Source organism: Miniopterus natalensis, chromosome 7, assembly GCF_054644295.1.
Source record: "Miniopterus natalensis isolate mMinNat1 chromosome 7, mMinNat1.hap1, whole genome shotgun sequence".
NCBI lineage: Eukaryota > Metazoa > Chordata > Mammalia > Chiroptera > Miniopteridae > Miniopterus > Miniopterus natalensis.
This window is the reverse complement of record NC_142087.1, coordinates 23930612-23947771: the sequence shown is the minus strand read 5'-3', so window position 1 is coordinate 23947771 and position 17160 is coordinate 23930612. Positions and strand designations below refer to the sequence as shown.

General features: G+C 39.3%; 2 protein-coding genes across 5 annotated transcripts in view; one reads left to right on the top strand and one right to left on the bottom strand.

The window, feature by feature from the left end:
* LOC148092724 (ADP-ribose glycohydrolase MACROD2-like) overlaps positions 1-17160 on the bottom strand; it is a 436834-nt gene that overhangs the window by 248976 nt on the left and 170698 nt on the right. The window lies entirely within an intron of this gene.
* On the top strand, positions 3214-16838 carry FLRT3 (fibronectin leucine rich transmembrane protein 3). Of its 4 annotated transcripts, none has more exons than XM_087818880.1 (3): positions 3214-3423; positions 11491-11692; positions 13273-16838. In XM_087818880.1, the coding sequence occupies exon 3, from the start codon at positions 13316-13318 to the stop codon at positions 15263-15265; it is 1950 nt and encodes a 649-aa protein (XP_087675006.1). In that variant the 5' UTR covers positions 3214-3423; positions 11491-11692; positions 13273-13315; the 3' UTR covers positions 15266-16838. The 4 variants fall into 4 exon arrangements, with proteins under 4 accessions (XP_087675006.1, XP_087675005.1, XP_087675007.1 ...); XM_087818879.1 differs by having other exon boundaries at positions 11491-12260; XM_087818881.1 differs by lacking the exon at positions 11491-11692.

The window sequence follows — 17160 nt, the reverse complement described above, 5'->3', positions numbered from 1 at the left end:
GAAGACTTTAATTCTCATGAAGAATGGTGAGGTGAAGGGAAACCATCAAGAATGTTTCTTTCTGGACTTAAAAGAACTTTAATAAATTCTAAAATTAAATCACAAATATCATAGTTGGAGGTACACTCAGAGTCACCTAGTCGTCATGGCCCTTCTTGTATAGGGATATTCAATGAATTTGTGTGCAGTGACTGAATGAATGATTGAGTAAATGAGGCAGCTTAAGTTTAGACAGGTTGGAAATCTCGGATGAAACTGTTCCATGAAATAATTAACTATGCATTGTTGCCACTTTCAAGTAGGTATTGTTTACAGCAAAAGAGGTTTGGTTGGTTGGTGGTTGTTGAGTTCACTTAGAAACACAAGTAAATGGCAGAACCTGGGAAGCCTGCTTGCAAATCCAATCTCCCCTGTTCATCAGGGAGCATCTCGTATCCTCACCAAAAAAAAAAAAAAAAAAAAAAAACGCAAAACAACAAATACCTTTTCAACCCAAAATGTCTACTAGAACTCAACTAAATTCTCACCCCTGGGAACATAACATCATGAAATGCACGAGGACAAGAGAAAAAAAATCAACAAGAAAATCTCCTAGTCGCCCACCTCCTCCCCCATTTCCTGGCTACAGAAGAGCTTCGAAGGGAAGCTTTGAAGAGTGTGGAAAAAGCTGTCCTGGGCATTCTCCTACCTCCCTTTGTGCCCCCTCTTCTACCACCTCTTACTATCCCTTTTTCCAGGCACTCAGCTGCCCTCATCTTAATAATGGCAGCTACCATTTTCTGGTACTTACTATGAGTCAGGCACTGAGCTAATGAACTCAGGAAGATTCAGTAATTGATCTGCAGTCATATGGCAAAGCCAAGCTGAAACCGGGTGTGCTGGGCTCTGCAGCCTTTGCTCTTGAACACTGGCCCACGCTGGTTCCTCCTCTCTGAGCTGAGTGCTCCTTGCTGTAGGAACGAGGCCCTGCCCTCCTATCACCGCCTAAAGAGCTTCATGCTGAAACTGCCTTCTTTCTCTCCCCTCCCACCAGGACCACCATCCCCTTATTGTAGCTAATCTCGCTTAGGTAACACAGGAGGAAAGCGATCTGAAGTAACTCAGGGTAACACGTAATCTTTCCAGAGGTGCTGCATATTGTTTCAGAAGCGGTGCATATTATTCTAAGCTCACTTCCAACCGGCAAAGTTTCAGACAGCTGATAAGAGCGGAAAGTTTAAAAAAAAAAATGGAGTGTGTATATTTTTGGATCAGGTTGGGATCAGGTTGAGTTGGCCTCCAAAGTCCCCTGCCGCTAGTACAGATTACATTTTCACAAAATCTTTCCTTCTTCTACATTTTAATCAACATCTTAAAAAAAAAAAAAGTAAAGCAACAATACATAATTGTTCAGTAAATTCCTGCTGCCTTTATTTGCCATGTGATGAGACCAAAGCCCAGAGCAGATAACGAATGGTAGCCTAGACAATGGAAACTTCAGCACTCCGAACTCCCAGTACAGTACACCTTATTTTAGATCCCTATAACCAAAATCGTCCAACGATCCTTCTTTTCTGTTTAAAGTCTGCCTGAATGGAGACAAAACTGATTAAATATGGACATAAGCCCACAGGAATTTGACCAGGCAAAAAGTCCTTTTTAAATATAACCAGCTCCCATCTGAAAGTAGTTCTAGAAAGAATTATTTCATAAAATAATTTAATCCATGTGTTTGTTTTACAGTAACGGGAAAAATACCCACCCTTTATTGAGAGATTATGTTATTCCCACGTCCCTTTCTTCCAAAAATTCAGGAGCTGCATCTCAGGGTAACTTGTGCTACCTAACATTTCTAAGAAACTGGCTTTTCACAGAGTTGAGAATTCCTAAAACTCCTGGGTTTAACGGTCTGTCCTCAGGGGCCAGCAGAAGTGCAATCATAGAACAATGGGGGTCAACACACCTCTTATCAAGGGTTCACCTTCTACTTCGATACCACCTGTGCTTGAAGAGGAACTCAGAAGGTCCAACTGCTATTAAAGAAGCTTATAAATAGATAAAGTCAGCAAAACTCATGAAGAGACCATAATCAAATACTACTGGAAAAGACATTTAGCTGGCTTCCCTCAGAAACAAACCCTCATAGAAACAAACAAACAAAAACAAAAAACAAAGGAGAGTGGTGTGAACCTCTAAGGATAAAACAAATATTAGTTTATGAAAATTGTCTCCAGGTAAATATCTAAGCAAACTTCTTCCCAGCAACATTTAAAAGTGAAACACTTATGGGACCAAAGTAATTACTAACCACATAGCAGAAAACAGTCTATGAAAATCATAATTGAAAATATACGTCTATAATTCTGCTAATTAAACAGACATTTATAATGTCTGTCTTGCAATTGTCCAGTGTTTATTCAAATAAAATAATTTTAATACAAGCAAAACCACCCCTGAAAGTTTTCCCTCCTCGAGATGTTCTTAGCCCATGTCCAGAACAGCAAAAACGTATCAGAAAGGAAAGTATTCTATTTAATTTTTCGAAAACTTTTAGGGTTTGTATGAAAAAAAGTATGAAAAAAATCTAATATCTTCTAGGTTCTAAAGAATATACACAAGTAGTGTAAATATATGAAAAATATAGTTCTAAAAGATATACAGAGCAAGAACAATAACTTACTCATTGACTACAGGAAAAATGACTGGTTATTTCTATTTTTATTTTTTTTTTTTGCCTTTTGTCTTTTGACATCCCTGTTTTCCTTCCCTTAAATAAGTCAGTTATTTATTTGAACCTACCTTTTATTTATTTGTCGAATAAATATTCACAGTTGGGGTTACTAGCTTTCCTAATTATTATTACAACTAGTCAATCATGAAAATAAAATGATTTTAATTTCTTAGCACAGATTGCTTAAAAGCAAAAAGAACCTGGGTTTTTCTACTGCAATCTTATAAATACGCTTCTAACATGCTGGCATTTTTTTTAGAAGCTTGCTACCGCTTCCTCGCTGTAGTACAACTTTAGAAAACGCTGCGATTCCAAAGGGCTGCCCACGGACCAGCTGGCCCCGCTCGGGCTGAGCGGCATCCCGGCTGCTCTCGCTCCCTCTAGCGTTCGCGAAGCCCGTGCCCAGCCTCCAGTTACCTCACCAGCAGAGCCGCCTAAGTCCTGCCCACCCATGACATCACCCGGTCCCCAACCACTGCGAGGTGCGGCTTAACTTCAGACGAGGTGGGCTGTGCGCAGTAGCTGGAAGGCTCCCGCGCCGTCCTGCGTGCGGGCTGACAGCGGCGGGACCGGCGCAGCCCGCAGCTGCCGCGGGCTTTGTGTGGCCGGCACCGCAGCCTGGCCGGGGGAGGGTTGTCACTCCAGTTCGCAGTCAGTGGAATTACACGGCCAGAGCGGCAGTATATATGGAATTGCTTTTCCTCGTCTTCCTGGTAAGTGTTTCCCATGTTTTTCCTTATGATTGTCCCAGAAAGTTTGCTTGGCTTTTACTCTCTCTAAAGAAATGACTTGGTGCCATGAGGCATCCAGACCCAAATATTTATTCTGTCACCGGTGCCAGCAATATAGGGGCATGCGAGCCAGCAAGGAAAAATTTAACTATATAGCCAAATGCAAGAAGTTACTTAAAACCTCCTTTTGTTTTTTTAGAAAAAAAAAAAGTAAACAGCTATGTTCTGTCTCTTTTGGTTGCTATTTAAAGAGTCTTATGGAAAACATTAAGTTCGAAAGTTCAGCGTTAGGTATTAAAGAATACAAGGCAGATTTTTTCACAGAGAGGAATGCGAAAGGTCTTGCTAACTTGGTGTGTACTGTATGTGTGGCATGATCACCAATTGCTGTTTTTACAACTGTGAAAGAAAATCAATAATTCCTCAGCCCATGAGTACGCAGTACATGAAAAGCATACATCTTGCTCACAGCTCGCTGAGCTACTCCTGGCGACTCCTATGCCTCTGTAAGGACTAACAGCTACACCTAGATTTTAAAGCTTGCACTGCTCTCCTGCCAGAGCTCCTTCAAGCATTTCAGGCTTGCAAATCTCAACTAGTTAATTCAACTCAGAGGAGAGGGAGCCTCTCTTCCAAACCATATCTCCTCTCCTGTAGAAAGCCAAAATCCATCGCTTGGGCAAATGTAGTATGTGACGAGCATAGTAATTGGCAAAGTCTACTCAGAAAAACTAACAAAGCTGAGCTTGGAAGTGATGCCTGATGTATGCAACGAGTTTGGGGTGGCAGGGGGAAAAATGAGGAGAGCCCTCATCAAGTGGGATGTGTAGGCTGTCCATTCCCTTGCAACTTATAATAGGAAAATCTTATTATATTGAAAGAAATACTTTTATAGAACAAAGCTTTCAAAATCAGTTAAATGTATATTCCTTAAAAAAAAAAATTTTTTTTTCAGTGAATTAGATCTGAAACAAAATGGTTGCACCGAGGTAAAGAGTGCAACAGGCCTGTATTTTCTCAACATCGTGGAGAGGGAGCAGGATTTTAAATTCTTTATTTCTTTAGAAGTCAAAAGAAAACGAATCATTGATATTTGCCCATTGCAGAACCAAATTCTCACATAGTTTTAAAAATTAGCTATTTCTAATTTTCTTAATAAATCTCTGTGCTCAAAAATGCATGTTACTTCATTAGCAGGAAAACAACATGATAGAACCACCAGAAAAGTGCTCCAGCTGTAGCAATGCCTGTCTTTTACTCCTAACTGCATACAAATATCCTGACCAACATAAACATAAAGAATGAATCTGTCTCTTTTCAGATAGGACCATAATGCTTGTCCCAAAGTGACAGATGACTGATACTTGTCTCTTTTGAAATGAGTGAAGAAAGAAATTAATCCTTTAAAAGTAACACAAAACATTAATATTACCACTACGACCAATACTAATATGCCAGGTTTTAATCTATAAGAAGATTAAATCAGAGATATCCCACTTAGATTGCAAATATATGTGTGTGTACACCATGACATATACACACATACATACATACATACCTTAGCCTGAGATTAAAAAAAAGTTATAAAAAATGTGATTGCATGTAAGTAGAAAAGTCACACATCTAATTTATTTTTAAATGGAGCACTGCCAAAACACAACAAGTCCAAGGATCAGCAAAGATATTATTGAATGAATAAACATAATGATTTCATAAGTACTGTGTTCCTGTATAACACTAACCATCAGGTAGTAATTGGGCTTTTCATTTCTCTGATCCCCTACCCCCCACCTTTTAAATCAATTATGGTTAGGTTCAAAATGCCCAATTAAATAAAGGCTTCCTAAACATTAACGTTTGCGAAATACATAATTGGGCAGCAAATAAAGTTTTTACAAAAAAAAGAAAAACAGTAAGAAATTTTGTCATAACTGAATGTGGCAGCAAAATAAAAGGTATGTTTCTTTTGCTTTCAAGTGTTAATTAAGGAGCCACCAATTCTATCAAAACTTTTTCAGAGCTAAATGAAGCGGTGTGAAATAAATTTGGTTGAAATCTTGTGGCTGTCAGACTTTGTTAGCAAGCTATTAATTATCTTTACCCCAGTTTCTTCTCTCGACTATATTGCCCAATCAAATAGAAACTCCAATTATGTTCAGCATCTCCTGCCTAGGGATACAAGACCCTAATGAAAGCTCAGTGTCTCCAGATGAAAAATACAATTATCAGCTTGAAACATGCAAGTGCACTGCAGAGAGGCTTGTCTGGCTTTTCTTGGCCACACAACCTCAGGCTGCCTCCTCTTTCTGGAATATTTTCAATAATTTCAAACCCTACAAAAATCAGTAGCAGAGAACTTGCCTTGTATTCATAATTTATACATGTTTCTTCTTTCTGCTTTTCATTTTTAATATGCCAGTGTTCATACCAATGTTAAATTAAATGTAGCCCTTTTTTTTAAAATTTGGTTTAAAACTGACATTTCAGTGAATCTTAACTTTCCTCCCCTTTTTAAAGGTGGGTGGGCTACTAAACAAAGAATGTGACTAATGGCAAGACCCAGAGCTAACTTAAAAATTCTGTATAAAGCCCCCCAAATATTCCTTTATTCAGCCAGTCTATTTTAATAGCGTTATAAATAATTGTTGAAAGTCAAATGAAGACCACCATAAATGAAGTCAACGAGGGAAATAAGATTCAGTAAATTTCTCAAAGGCTGTAATTTCTTCCCTCCTTTTTCCCTCATTCCCTTTTCCCTCCCCCCCCCCCCCCCCCCTTGCCCCAGAGGCCTTCACTGTTCTTCTCAACGGGAGGCTTTGTTGTAATTAAACCAGAGAAAAACTGGCCGGCAGCAGCCCACATCTGACTTGCGGTTTCTGAAAGCAGCGTTCTGGTGGCGTGTACCACCCCCCAGCGGGCAAAAACTCTACAGTAGACCTCTCAGCAGTATTAATTCTCAAAACTGCATTTTCCTCTTTAGAACATAAAAAGGGCTGTTTCTCAACTCCTTCTAACATTCCACCATTTCAAAAACGTGTAACTCAACAAACCAACGTCCAACAGAGAGATGGTTTGTAAACACCTCCTGAAAGAAACAAAAACAAAACCCTTCTTTCTCTTAAGAACCAAAATAGAAATACACATTTCAGAAAGTGTTTTCCAGTTTCAGAATGCAGATCAGCGTCACTAACCCTGGTGAAACATCATATCCTAAAACACAGTTTTGCAAACCAGGTCTATATTGCACACAAGAGCAGGTTTCAGGGCTTTGATTTGTCAACTGACAAGAACTCCAGAGAAAAGAGTTTTAAGGAAAAAGGAACAAAATATAATTTAAGCCGAAGCTGAAGTGGCATTTGTTTTGCATATGCAGGACCTCCTTCCCAGCCCCCAATCAGGTGTCAGGAAGGTATGAAAAGCCCTCTCCAGGTACCAGTCTGCTTAAATGAGAGGAGGGGGAACTGCCCACACGCTGACGACGACACAATGACAGCTTTTGTTCTTTATTCTTTTGCTTCTCATGTGCACGAGTTACCGTGGCAACTTTGGAAGGAAAACCCACAGGCCATATTTGGTTAAACACCGTTTTTTTGAAGTGTGCCCACTGGATGGTGGATCGATCAGTTTATGCGTTGTTGATTTTTTTCCTGTTCATTTGGTTTAAATCAATAATACCCTACTCTGACATGAGAAAACAAGGTGTTTTATGATGTTGGATGCTCTCACCAGCCAGCACAGTGCTTGGCACACAGTAGACCCAAATATCTGTTGTACTAGTGTATGGAAATTGGAATATTAGAAGTTTTAAGCACATCAACCAAATTGTACTCACAACACCGAAAAAGGAGTTTCAAGTGGGCAATGGGAAAATGTTTGTGGCTTAACAAAAGTAAGCATAGTATTCACTGTAGTTGCTCAAAGTCAACGCAAACTTAAAGCACTTCCCCTGTCCCAAGCTCTCCACCGCTCACCTTTACCACTCTCTAAATTAATACCTTATTCAATCCTGCAAGTCTCGCTTCTCTAATTTATTTAGTCTGGCTTCAATGTCATGAAAGGAAGCAGCATTCACTATGATGATGGGTAAGAGCCTAGCTTGCCTTTTTGTTCTAAGGATGCAACATGTAGCCAAAATAAATGAAGCAGGATTAGATTCACTTATCACAAACCTATTGGGAAAAAGAATCAGTAACATAAAGGGAGAAAGTAAAAATCCTTTGATTTGGAACTTTTATCCTCTATATTGCATAAGTAAAACAGAAATTCCTTTAGGCTAGAAAACAGTCTGGATAAAACGAAGTGTGAAAAGGCACACTTGCTTCCCTGCCTCTCAGCAAACCCTTCAGACTTCATGACTCTCAAGAGGAGAGTTAGAAGTCCTTCTGCTTGCCTGGCATTAAACAAAAGAATTGGAACTTTCCTGAAATCTGATGATCGTGGAAAATTTAACTACCAGACAGGCTGCTTAGAAAGCATTTTGCTGTCACTCTCAACTAACCTGATGTTCTCCAGTTTTTCAGTTTAACCACGTATGTAGTTTATTTGAAACACCATGTCCTCACAAAGACTTAGCATTCGCAGGTTGATAATTTTGTTGTGCTTTTTCTAGCAGCAATTTAAGCCTTCATAAGTGAACTACTTTCCTAATACTCTAGATTATGATTTTGTAAATTCCAGTTTACCTAGAAATATTCATAGACTTGGATAAATTTGAATAAGGATGTGGGTTTTTTTCAATCTCAAGGTTTTACTCAAAATAATAATGCAGTTAACTTGGAAGTTCTACATGCCATTCTACTTTTAGATTTAATATTTTTAAAAATTATCAGCATTAGGAAATCATTATGTGAGGCAAATCAACAAAATAAACTACAATCTCAAAACTATACTTGGTTTCAGTTTTTTTTTTTTTAAATGAGCAATGATTTCAAATAATCAATGTAAATCAAAGGTGGCAAATAAAGGATTTAGAGAGTTAGCAATATCAGTATATAATATAACCTTAATCTAAGTGATCAAAACAAGAAAATACCTTCTCATCTCAAACATTCCCACCTTCAAAATATTGTAGAGGAAAGGAGAAGGAATCATATAAACATGTAGATTGCCCCAATTTCTTGACTTTATTTAAACACCAGTTTTCTATTCAGATTCATTTATCTAAAAATGACAGCATGCTTATCTATTTACATACTTTCTTACGTGTATCATGGAAATAAATGGGAGGTTTTTCACAGACTTGGTGATTACATTATAAATGCAATTTAAATAAAAAACTCCACAATTTTTATTTATAAAAAGAAACTGAAAAGCTTCCTATTAAAAATTTGATTTACCAGTGAAGTGATTATGTTTTTCTTCTTTTTGTTGCAGTTTTAAATGCAATATACTTAATGATTCCATTAAAAAAATAATTTTAAACATTCCTTTAAGTAGCCAGGACTCCATTTATATTTTTCCCCAAGTTACCCCATTAACATTTTTCTAAAAGATCTTTTTTTGTTGTTGTTCAGAAGCCATGGGCTCTTTCAAGCCTGCGCAGGCACAGAGGCCCTGAAGTCACTGTCGTGGACACCTGGGCCTCAGTGTCCGTGCCTGGGAGGGGGGTCATTTTCCCTCTCATCATTCACATTCAGCCACAGTCTCTGTGTGCGTGTAGAGCTGGGCAGAAAGGAGGAAGTCTGAGCGTGGGGCAGGACTGCCTGTTTTGGCTGGAGAGATCTTTACAACCTTTCATATGCAAGAACTGGTTAGCACTAGAGTTTCAAATACAAAAGGGAAGAAGAAGATGTAAAATATATTTTAAATAATCAAACATGAATCGAATGGTTTTGAGCTCAAGTAAAGGGGGTAGGGGTTAGCAAGGGAATCTTCATGTCTGAAAGAGTATCCTTCTCTCCAAAGAAGCCCCTTTGATGTTTTTGCCTTTTGTTTTAATGCTGTTTAGGGGAGGGGAGAATGGGATTTTCCAAGAATTTAATGAGATTTAAGGCTTTCCATCAATCCCACATTATTACCAGTGTTGTATTAATGCCATCAGGAGCTTGCATATCAAACAGAGCAAAGGAAGCAGTTTCACAGATGTAAAACAGGAAAAATAAACAAATTAATCTCCCTTCTTTGCACACCCATTCAGGTTTTTTTTTTTCCTTTCTCTGAATTAAAAATGTGAAAATCAGTATATATATATATATATATATATATATATATATATATATATATGTATTCTTAGAGCTAGATTTGGTGAAATATTTGCAGTTCAGATACAAGCTTTATCTCTGGTTATCAATATGCATCACCTGCACATAACTGTGGCTGACTGACTTGCGGAGCAATCAACAGTTTTTAAATCTCCATTCATCAGCCATCTCCTCAGCTTCAGAGTATGTCCTAGAGCATGAGAAATGCCTGATTATTGGTAACACTTTAAGCAGGTTCTCACTTATGATTTTTATAGTTTTTTAATTAGTTTCTAATGCAATTTAACAAAAGTAATTGTTTTCTAAGCTTAAAATAACCAAATTACTTTATACTTTGAATAATTTTCAAGCTTAGAAAACATTTTCAGCAGATACTTTTTAGAGTAACTTTTTAATTATAATTTCAACAGCTTGGTTTTCTATTTTCACATACTGAGAAAGCAACAGTTTTCAAGAAAGAAAAAAAAAAAGCACTGTAGAAATTCAACAATAATGAGCAAAGCCCTAAAGGCATCACAGTAAAACTTCACATTAAACAATGAATCATTTAAACACTCCTCTGTGGGCACACTGCACTATCCGCTTGAGACTACTTGATCCAGCTGCTAACTGCTATTTTTGTTTCAAGTTGCCTAAATAATAAATTAAATTTACCTGTAATTTTTTTTAATTTTTCTTTTGTTAATGTAGTTTATGACAAGTGTTGGTATCTGGTGACAAACTAAAAGAAACTAAATTTTTCACAAGCAACCAGAAACAGATTTTGGCCTTGTTTATTAACATTCACTTTTAGTAGTGTTTGAATTCTGGAACAGATGCTATCCTTGTTGGATGCTAGGTAATTACAGGGGGAGAAGCAAATTGCTTCTGCCTTTTTCCTTAACTTCAGGGTCAAATATTTCCATGATACTGGAATGTTCCCTACATATACAGAAAGCCACTGAGCTGGTAAACCTGGATTCTAGATACTGATCCTACCTACCTCCCCCATCCACCACAAAAGGCTTCGTGTGTATTAGATATGGGCAGAGCAGTCCTCATTAAAATCACTGGTCTCGTTGGGCAAGTCTTAAGTCTTGTTTCAGAAATGAAAAAAAATACCCTTACTGGAAATCGGCCTGTTTGTGTTCGAACCTAGAGGGAAATGTCTTGCCCGGTTTTAATGTGCTTTCCTAATGGTCGTTATAAGCACACTGATTGAAACAGTGTCCTTTCTATTCCAAATACAAGTTTTTCAAATTCAGTTTACTAAAAGAAGAGAAAAGTATATCCTCCTGGAAAACAAATTATGACTTTTGGCCAAGAACACCCGAGTCACTAGGGGTTTAAGATCATCACCTCAGAGACAGCACTGAGTAGGAAGTGATGGGGTCCACAGTCTGCATTTGGGGAAACTGAGACCTGCAGGAAGAATTAAACAGGGCACTGAGCAAGTCAAAAGAAAAGCTTCTAAAGCAAACTCTTTTCAACTCATTAAATTGTAGAATCATTTTATATCTAAGATTCAAAAGTGAACTTTTAAAGACTGGCCTAGCCTGAGTTTAAAAGCCATGGAAGGGGCTTACTGTAACCTCTTGAATGAAGCTTTGCTTCTGAGTTTAATTCAAAGTGACACTAACAATCAGTTAACAGAAATTACCTGTTTGGTGACCATCTCAACTTCGTCTCTTACTTTATTAATATAGTATAATGGGAAGTAAAGACAAAGAGGTCATCTTCTCCCTTTCACCAACTACTGTGATGAAAGATGTTCTTGCTCAAAGAAGGAATTAAAGTTATTTCTAGGAAATATCTCTAGTATGTTAGAAGTTCATTACTAGAAGTTCATTAAAACCTTTTACTTTCACAGGAGATGCTCAGACCCAGTATGTTTTAAGGAAGAGAAATATACAGGAAATCTAGTATGCTTCCTTTTTTTTCCACGAAGAATATTTGAATTAAGTTTTCTTTACCTCTTAAAAAAGAATACCTGTTCTTGCATAACGTGACTACAACAGATATTCTAAGAAAGCAGCAAGAAGCAAAAGCTGGAAATAGCTATTTCACAGCAGGTAATCATACCTCAGGATGTAGCTACTGTACAAAGTTTATTCTTGGATAATCCTGGATGGGAATAAAGGTGGGGGGGGATAACTGCCTGAAAAACCTATTACTATACAGGCCTTAACATCATGAATGGCTTTCTTCATGAGGATCTGAAGTTACTGTCTCTGAACACATTGCACAGAAGAGCCAATAAGAATTTCACAGAAAGCAATTTCCACTAAGGGAATTAAGCTACACAAAAGAAACCTTCACACAGAAACTCTATTGGGAAGAAAAAAACAAAAACAAAAACATAGGAAGCCATGTGTTCTACATAGTAACAGGAAGCTGAACTGTTTCTGGCCCCCACTTTAACGAGCTTGCCCACCGTGCCGCACCACAGCTGGAACGTTCATTGACAGCAGCGAGCCTGACCTGGAGGTGTGTGCATCACAGGATTACTTGAACAAACAGTGAAGAACATTTCCAAGGACTAAACGGGAGTTTGTAAGTCCCAGCCCCTCACCAGGAAAATAACATACGTGCATTGGATTCTCACTCACGCAAAATTTACTCACCTTATCATTCAATAAGGTAGGAAAAAGAATAAAGTCTTTTATTTTCATGTCTGAAATTATAAAGGCTAATACCTAAAAGCGCAGAAGAAATGATATTACACAACTAGGTCAGTCTCCATCTATAAGTTCTCCAGCCATGGAGGAAGTCGAGTCCTAATCTGGATTAGAACTTGAAGGATAAATGCAGTGTGGAAACATGTTATGAGACAGAATATAACAGAACATGTGCACGAAGCCATTAAACCACGTCGTACAGAGCACCGCAGAGTGGGAACAAAAGCAAGAACCAGTGAAACATGAAATGGAATTCCAGTAGTTGGATGTGTTAGTTATGTAATTCCTTCTTTCCCTAAAGCAGATGAAAAAGATGTCTTCTGATTTTCTTGCTAGAAATACCCATCTAACAATGTTTAATAAAATAGTAAGAGAAGAAGAAATAATGCCAATATTCAAAGCAAACAATTAGCTTTACTGGGATTTAGGACCTCACGAGGTATGTAACTGTTCCAGAATAGTAAAAGAATTGATTTTTTTTTTTTTACTACACATTTCTTTACCTGTATAGTCAACTTAATAAAAAGTAGACAAGAAATTTTGGTTTTTAAAAACAGTAACATTATCATCTTTAAATATAACAAACCATATTCTTGCATGTCAATTCACTATGAAAATTAAGAAAAAAATTAAAAATTTGATTAGCCCAGTCACTGACTGGCTACAGAACTGATAACAAGTATTACGATAATGTTTTCAACTATTCAATAAAACTTTAATTATATTTAACATTTCAAAACCAAATGGGTTTGGGACAGGGTACTTCTTAATTTAATACCAGAAACATTTAAGGTAAAGGGATTATAAGATTGTGTTTGTTGTTTGTTAGGCAGCAAAAAACCCTAAGCATGCAAAAAGAATTAAGATATTAAAAGTGATTATAGATGTTTTAACTCCCACATCTGTTTTGAATGCATACAATCTTAAGTACGCCGATCTGATTGCTGTCTCTTTTTTAATTCACTGCATTTTAGGGCTCTGAAGCTACCTTGTGTAAAGACCTCCACACTGCTGACCATGATCAGCCCAGCCTGGAGCATCTTCCTCATCGGGACTAAAATCGGGCTGATCCTCCAGGTGGCACCTCCTTCAGTCATGGCTAAGTCCTGCCCATCCGTGTGCCGCTGCGATGCCGGCTTCATTTACTGTAATGACCGCTTCCTGACATCCATCCCAGCAGGAATACCGGAGGACGCTACAACTCTCTACCTTCAGAACAACCAAATAAATAATGCCGGGATCCCTTCAGATTTGAAAAACTTGGTGAGAGTAGAAAGAATATACCTGTACCACAACAGTTTAGACGAATTCCCTACCAACCTACCAAAGTATGTGAAAGAGTTACATTTGCAAGAAAATAACATAAGGACCATCACGTACGATTCACTCTCAAAAATCCCCTACCTGGAGGAACTGCATTTGGATGATAACTCCGTGTCTGCTGTGAGCATAGAGGAGGGGGCCTTCCGAGACAGCAACTTTCTCCGGCTGCTCTTCCTGTCCCGCAACCACCTTAGCACAATCCCCTGGGGATTGCCCAGGACTATAGAGGAACTACGCCTGGACGATAATCGCATATCCACCATCTCATCGCCGTCTCTTCAAGGTCTCACTAGCCTAAAACGCCTGGTTTTGGATGGAAACCTGTTGAACAACCACGGCTTGGGTGATAAAGTTTTCTTCAACCTGGTCAACCTAACAGAGCTGTCCCTGGTGCGGAATTCCCTGACTGCCGCGCCAGTGAACCTTCCAGGTACAAACCTGCGGAAGCTTTATCTTCAGGACAACCACATCAACCGGGTGCCCCCCAATGCTTTTTCTTATCTAAGGCAGCTGTATCGACTTGATATGTCCAATAATAACCTAAGTAATTTACCTCAGGGTATCTTTGATGATTTGGACAATATAACCCAGCTGATTCTTCGCAACAATCCCTGGTACTGTGGGTGCAAGATGAAATGGGTACGGGACTGGTTACAGTCCCTCCCTGTGAAGGTCAACGTGCGCGGGCTCATGTGCCAGGCCCCAGAGAAAGTGCGGGGCATGGCTATCAAGGACCTCAACGCAGAACTGTTTGATTGTAAAGACAGCGCTGCTGTAAGCACCATTCAGATAACCACTGCAATACCCAACACGGTGTATCCTGCTCAAGGACAGTGGCCAGCTCCAGTGACCAAACAACCGGACCTGAAGAGCCCCAAGCTCCCTAAGGATCAGTGGACCACAGGGAGTCCGGCGAGAAAAACGGTTGTAATTACTGTGAAATCTGTCACCTCCGACACAATTCATATCTCCTGGAAACTCGTCCTGCCTATGACTGCTTTGAGACTCAGCTGGCTCAAGCTGGGCCACAGCCCGGCCTTTGGATCTATAACGGAGACGATCGTCACCGGGGAACGCAGCGAGTACTTGGTCACCGCCCTGGAGCCCGACTCGCCCTACCGCGTCTGCCTGGTTCCCATGGAAACCAGTAACCTCTACCTGTTCGACGACGCCCCGGTGTGCATCGAGACCGAGACCGCGCCCCTTCGCATGTACAACCCGACCACCACCCTCAACCGAGAGCAGGAGAAGGAGCCGTACCAGCACCCGGGCCTGCCGCTGGCGGCCGTCATCGGCGGCGCGGGGGCGCTGCTGGCGCTGGCGCTGCTGGCGCTCGTGTGCTGGTACGTGCCCCGGCGCGGCGCGCTCCTCTCGCGGAACTGCGCCTACAGCAAGGGGCGGCGGCGGGACGACGACTACGCCGAGGCGGGCACCAAGAAGGACACCTCCATCCTGGAGATCAGGGAGACCTCCTTCCAGATGCTGCCCGTGGGCGGCGAGCCGGCGTCCAAGGAGGAGTTCGTCATCCACACCATCTTCCCCCCCAACGGCATGGGCCTGTACAAGGGCGCGCACAGCGAGAGCGGCAGCAGCCGCAGCTACAGGGACAGCGGCATCCCCGACTCGGACCACTCGCACTCGTGAGGCCGGGGGCCTCGCCCAGAGCTGGCCTTCGCTGGTTTCTAAACCTAAGGGGCGGTGACGGTAGGGACCCTGTTCTACTGCAAAACACTGGAAAAAGAGACTGAAAAAAAAAGGAAAAAAAAAAAAGCAATGTACTGTACATTTGCCATATAATTTATATTTAAGAACTTTTTATTAAAAGTTTCAAATGTCAGGTTTACTGCTGCGGTTGATGTAGTGGAGAGGCCTGAACACAATTCTATATTTTAGTATTTTTTAGTCATTTGTACTGTATTTTCCTTGCAAATATTGACGTTATAAACCATTTACTTTGTGTTCTACTGAGTAAGATGACTTGTTGACTGTGAAAGTGAATCTTCTTGCTGTGTTGAACAATCAGGACTGCATTCACATGAGATCCTTGTAGTATAAGCACAGGCCATTTTCCACTTTGGTATTAATAATAAAATGTAAAAAAAGTAATAACACCTGGCTGAATGAGAAAAATTAAATTTCAAAAAATATTTATGAAATAATGTTCCAGTCATTAAATTTGTATTATCCCAGTGGTATTCAATAAATCAAAATATGTGAAGTAATGGGCAATATCAAACTTACTGCATATCTCCCTTTTTAGTCTAAGAAAATTAGCTATCCTTAAGAAAATAAGCGTCTCTTCTGAACTGAACACATCAGCTGGCTTAAAAGGAGTGTGAGGTCTGTTGTTAACCACACTTTGAGAATAAAGGACTTCACGAAAACAATAAAGTAAGCATGTTTCCAAGTTAGGGGGGAAATTTGTACTTAGGAAAGCATAAAAACTTAAACTTGAATAACATAGTGAACACAGACATCAGAATTGCATTTTGGTTTTGCCTATACCATCCTCATTTTTGAAAGGTGGACTCTAAAGACATAATTGTTAGTATTTATGTTTTTATCACAAAGGATGTCAAACAAACTTTGTAAGTATTAAAAGGGTAGCATAACCTTAAGAAATTTCCCTCAACAATGCAGAGAAAGTAGTACTTTAAATAAGTGAGAATTTCAAAGAAAAAATAAATACTAGAAATCAAATTTAGATTCTGTTTCTGTGAAATGTTTTAACACTGTACATAAATGTTCAGTTTACTTTCACAATGATCAAGATTACTGCCCATTACTGTCACAGTTTTCCAGATATTACATAATGAACTTGTAACATTTCTTCCTAGCTTCCTACTGAATTGTGAGCTATGACTTGTTTAAAAACCACATCACTTTTCTGTTGCCATGATTTTTTTCCCCAACAAAAAACCAAAGTGCATTGTACGCCCTTTGGCCAGTCTTGTATGTGCCTTGATCCAATGCTACATGTATTCAGCTTTTAAAATTCGACAAATTTTTCATACTTCCTTAAATATGAAAAATTATGGTCTTATTGCTGAATAAAACAAACAAAAAAAAAGTACAGAATAATTGTGCTTGCTTTTTCGGGATTATGTTACTATCACTAAAGTAGCAAATTGCCCAGCACATTAGTCTAAGCACCCCCATGTATTTTTCTAGGCATAAAAATAAACGTTGGCTACAAATAAATAAAAAAATAGCAGTATCTTGAGCTTGTGTATCATTTTACTTTAAAAAGCAGTGTTTCAGGCATCCATTAATTTCCTAACAGTGTTTTGGATACTCTTATTTTTACGTATTCATTCCATTGATGGAAAACTTCAGGAGTGGTTCTGTGACCTTTCAGTCTTGTGCACTGCTGCCACTTTCCTGACTGACGCTTTTATTGATTTTTCAGAGAGAGAGAGGAAGGGAGAGGGATAAGGAGATGGAAACACCATGAGAGAGAAACATCATCAATTGGCTGCCTCCTGCACACCCCCTACTGGGGATTGGGCCCACAACCCGGGCATGTTCCCAGACTGGAA

What these genes read in the sequence shown, in the direction of transcription:
- FLRT3 (XM_087818881.1), top strand. Translation starts at nt 13,316, where the DNA reads ATGATCAGCCCAGCCTGGAGCATCTTCCTCATCGGGACTAAAATCGGG.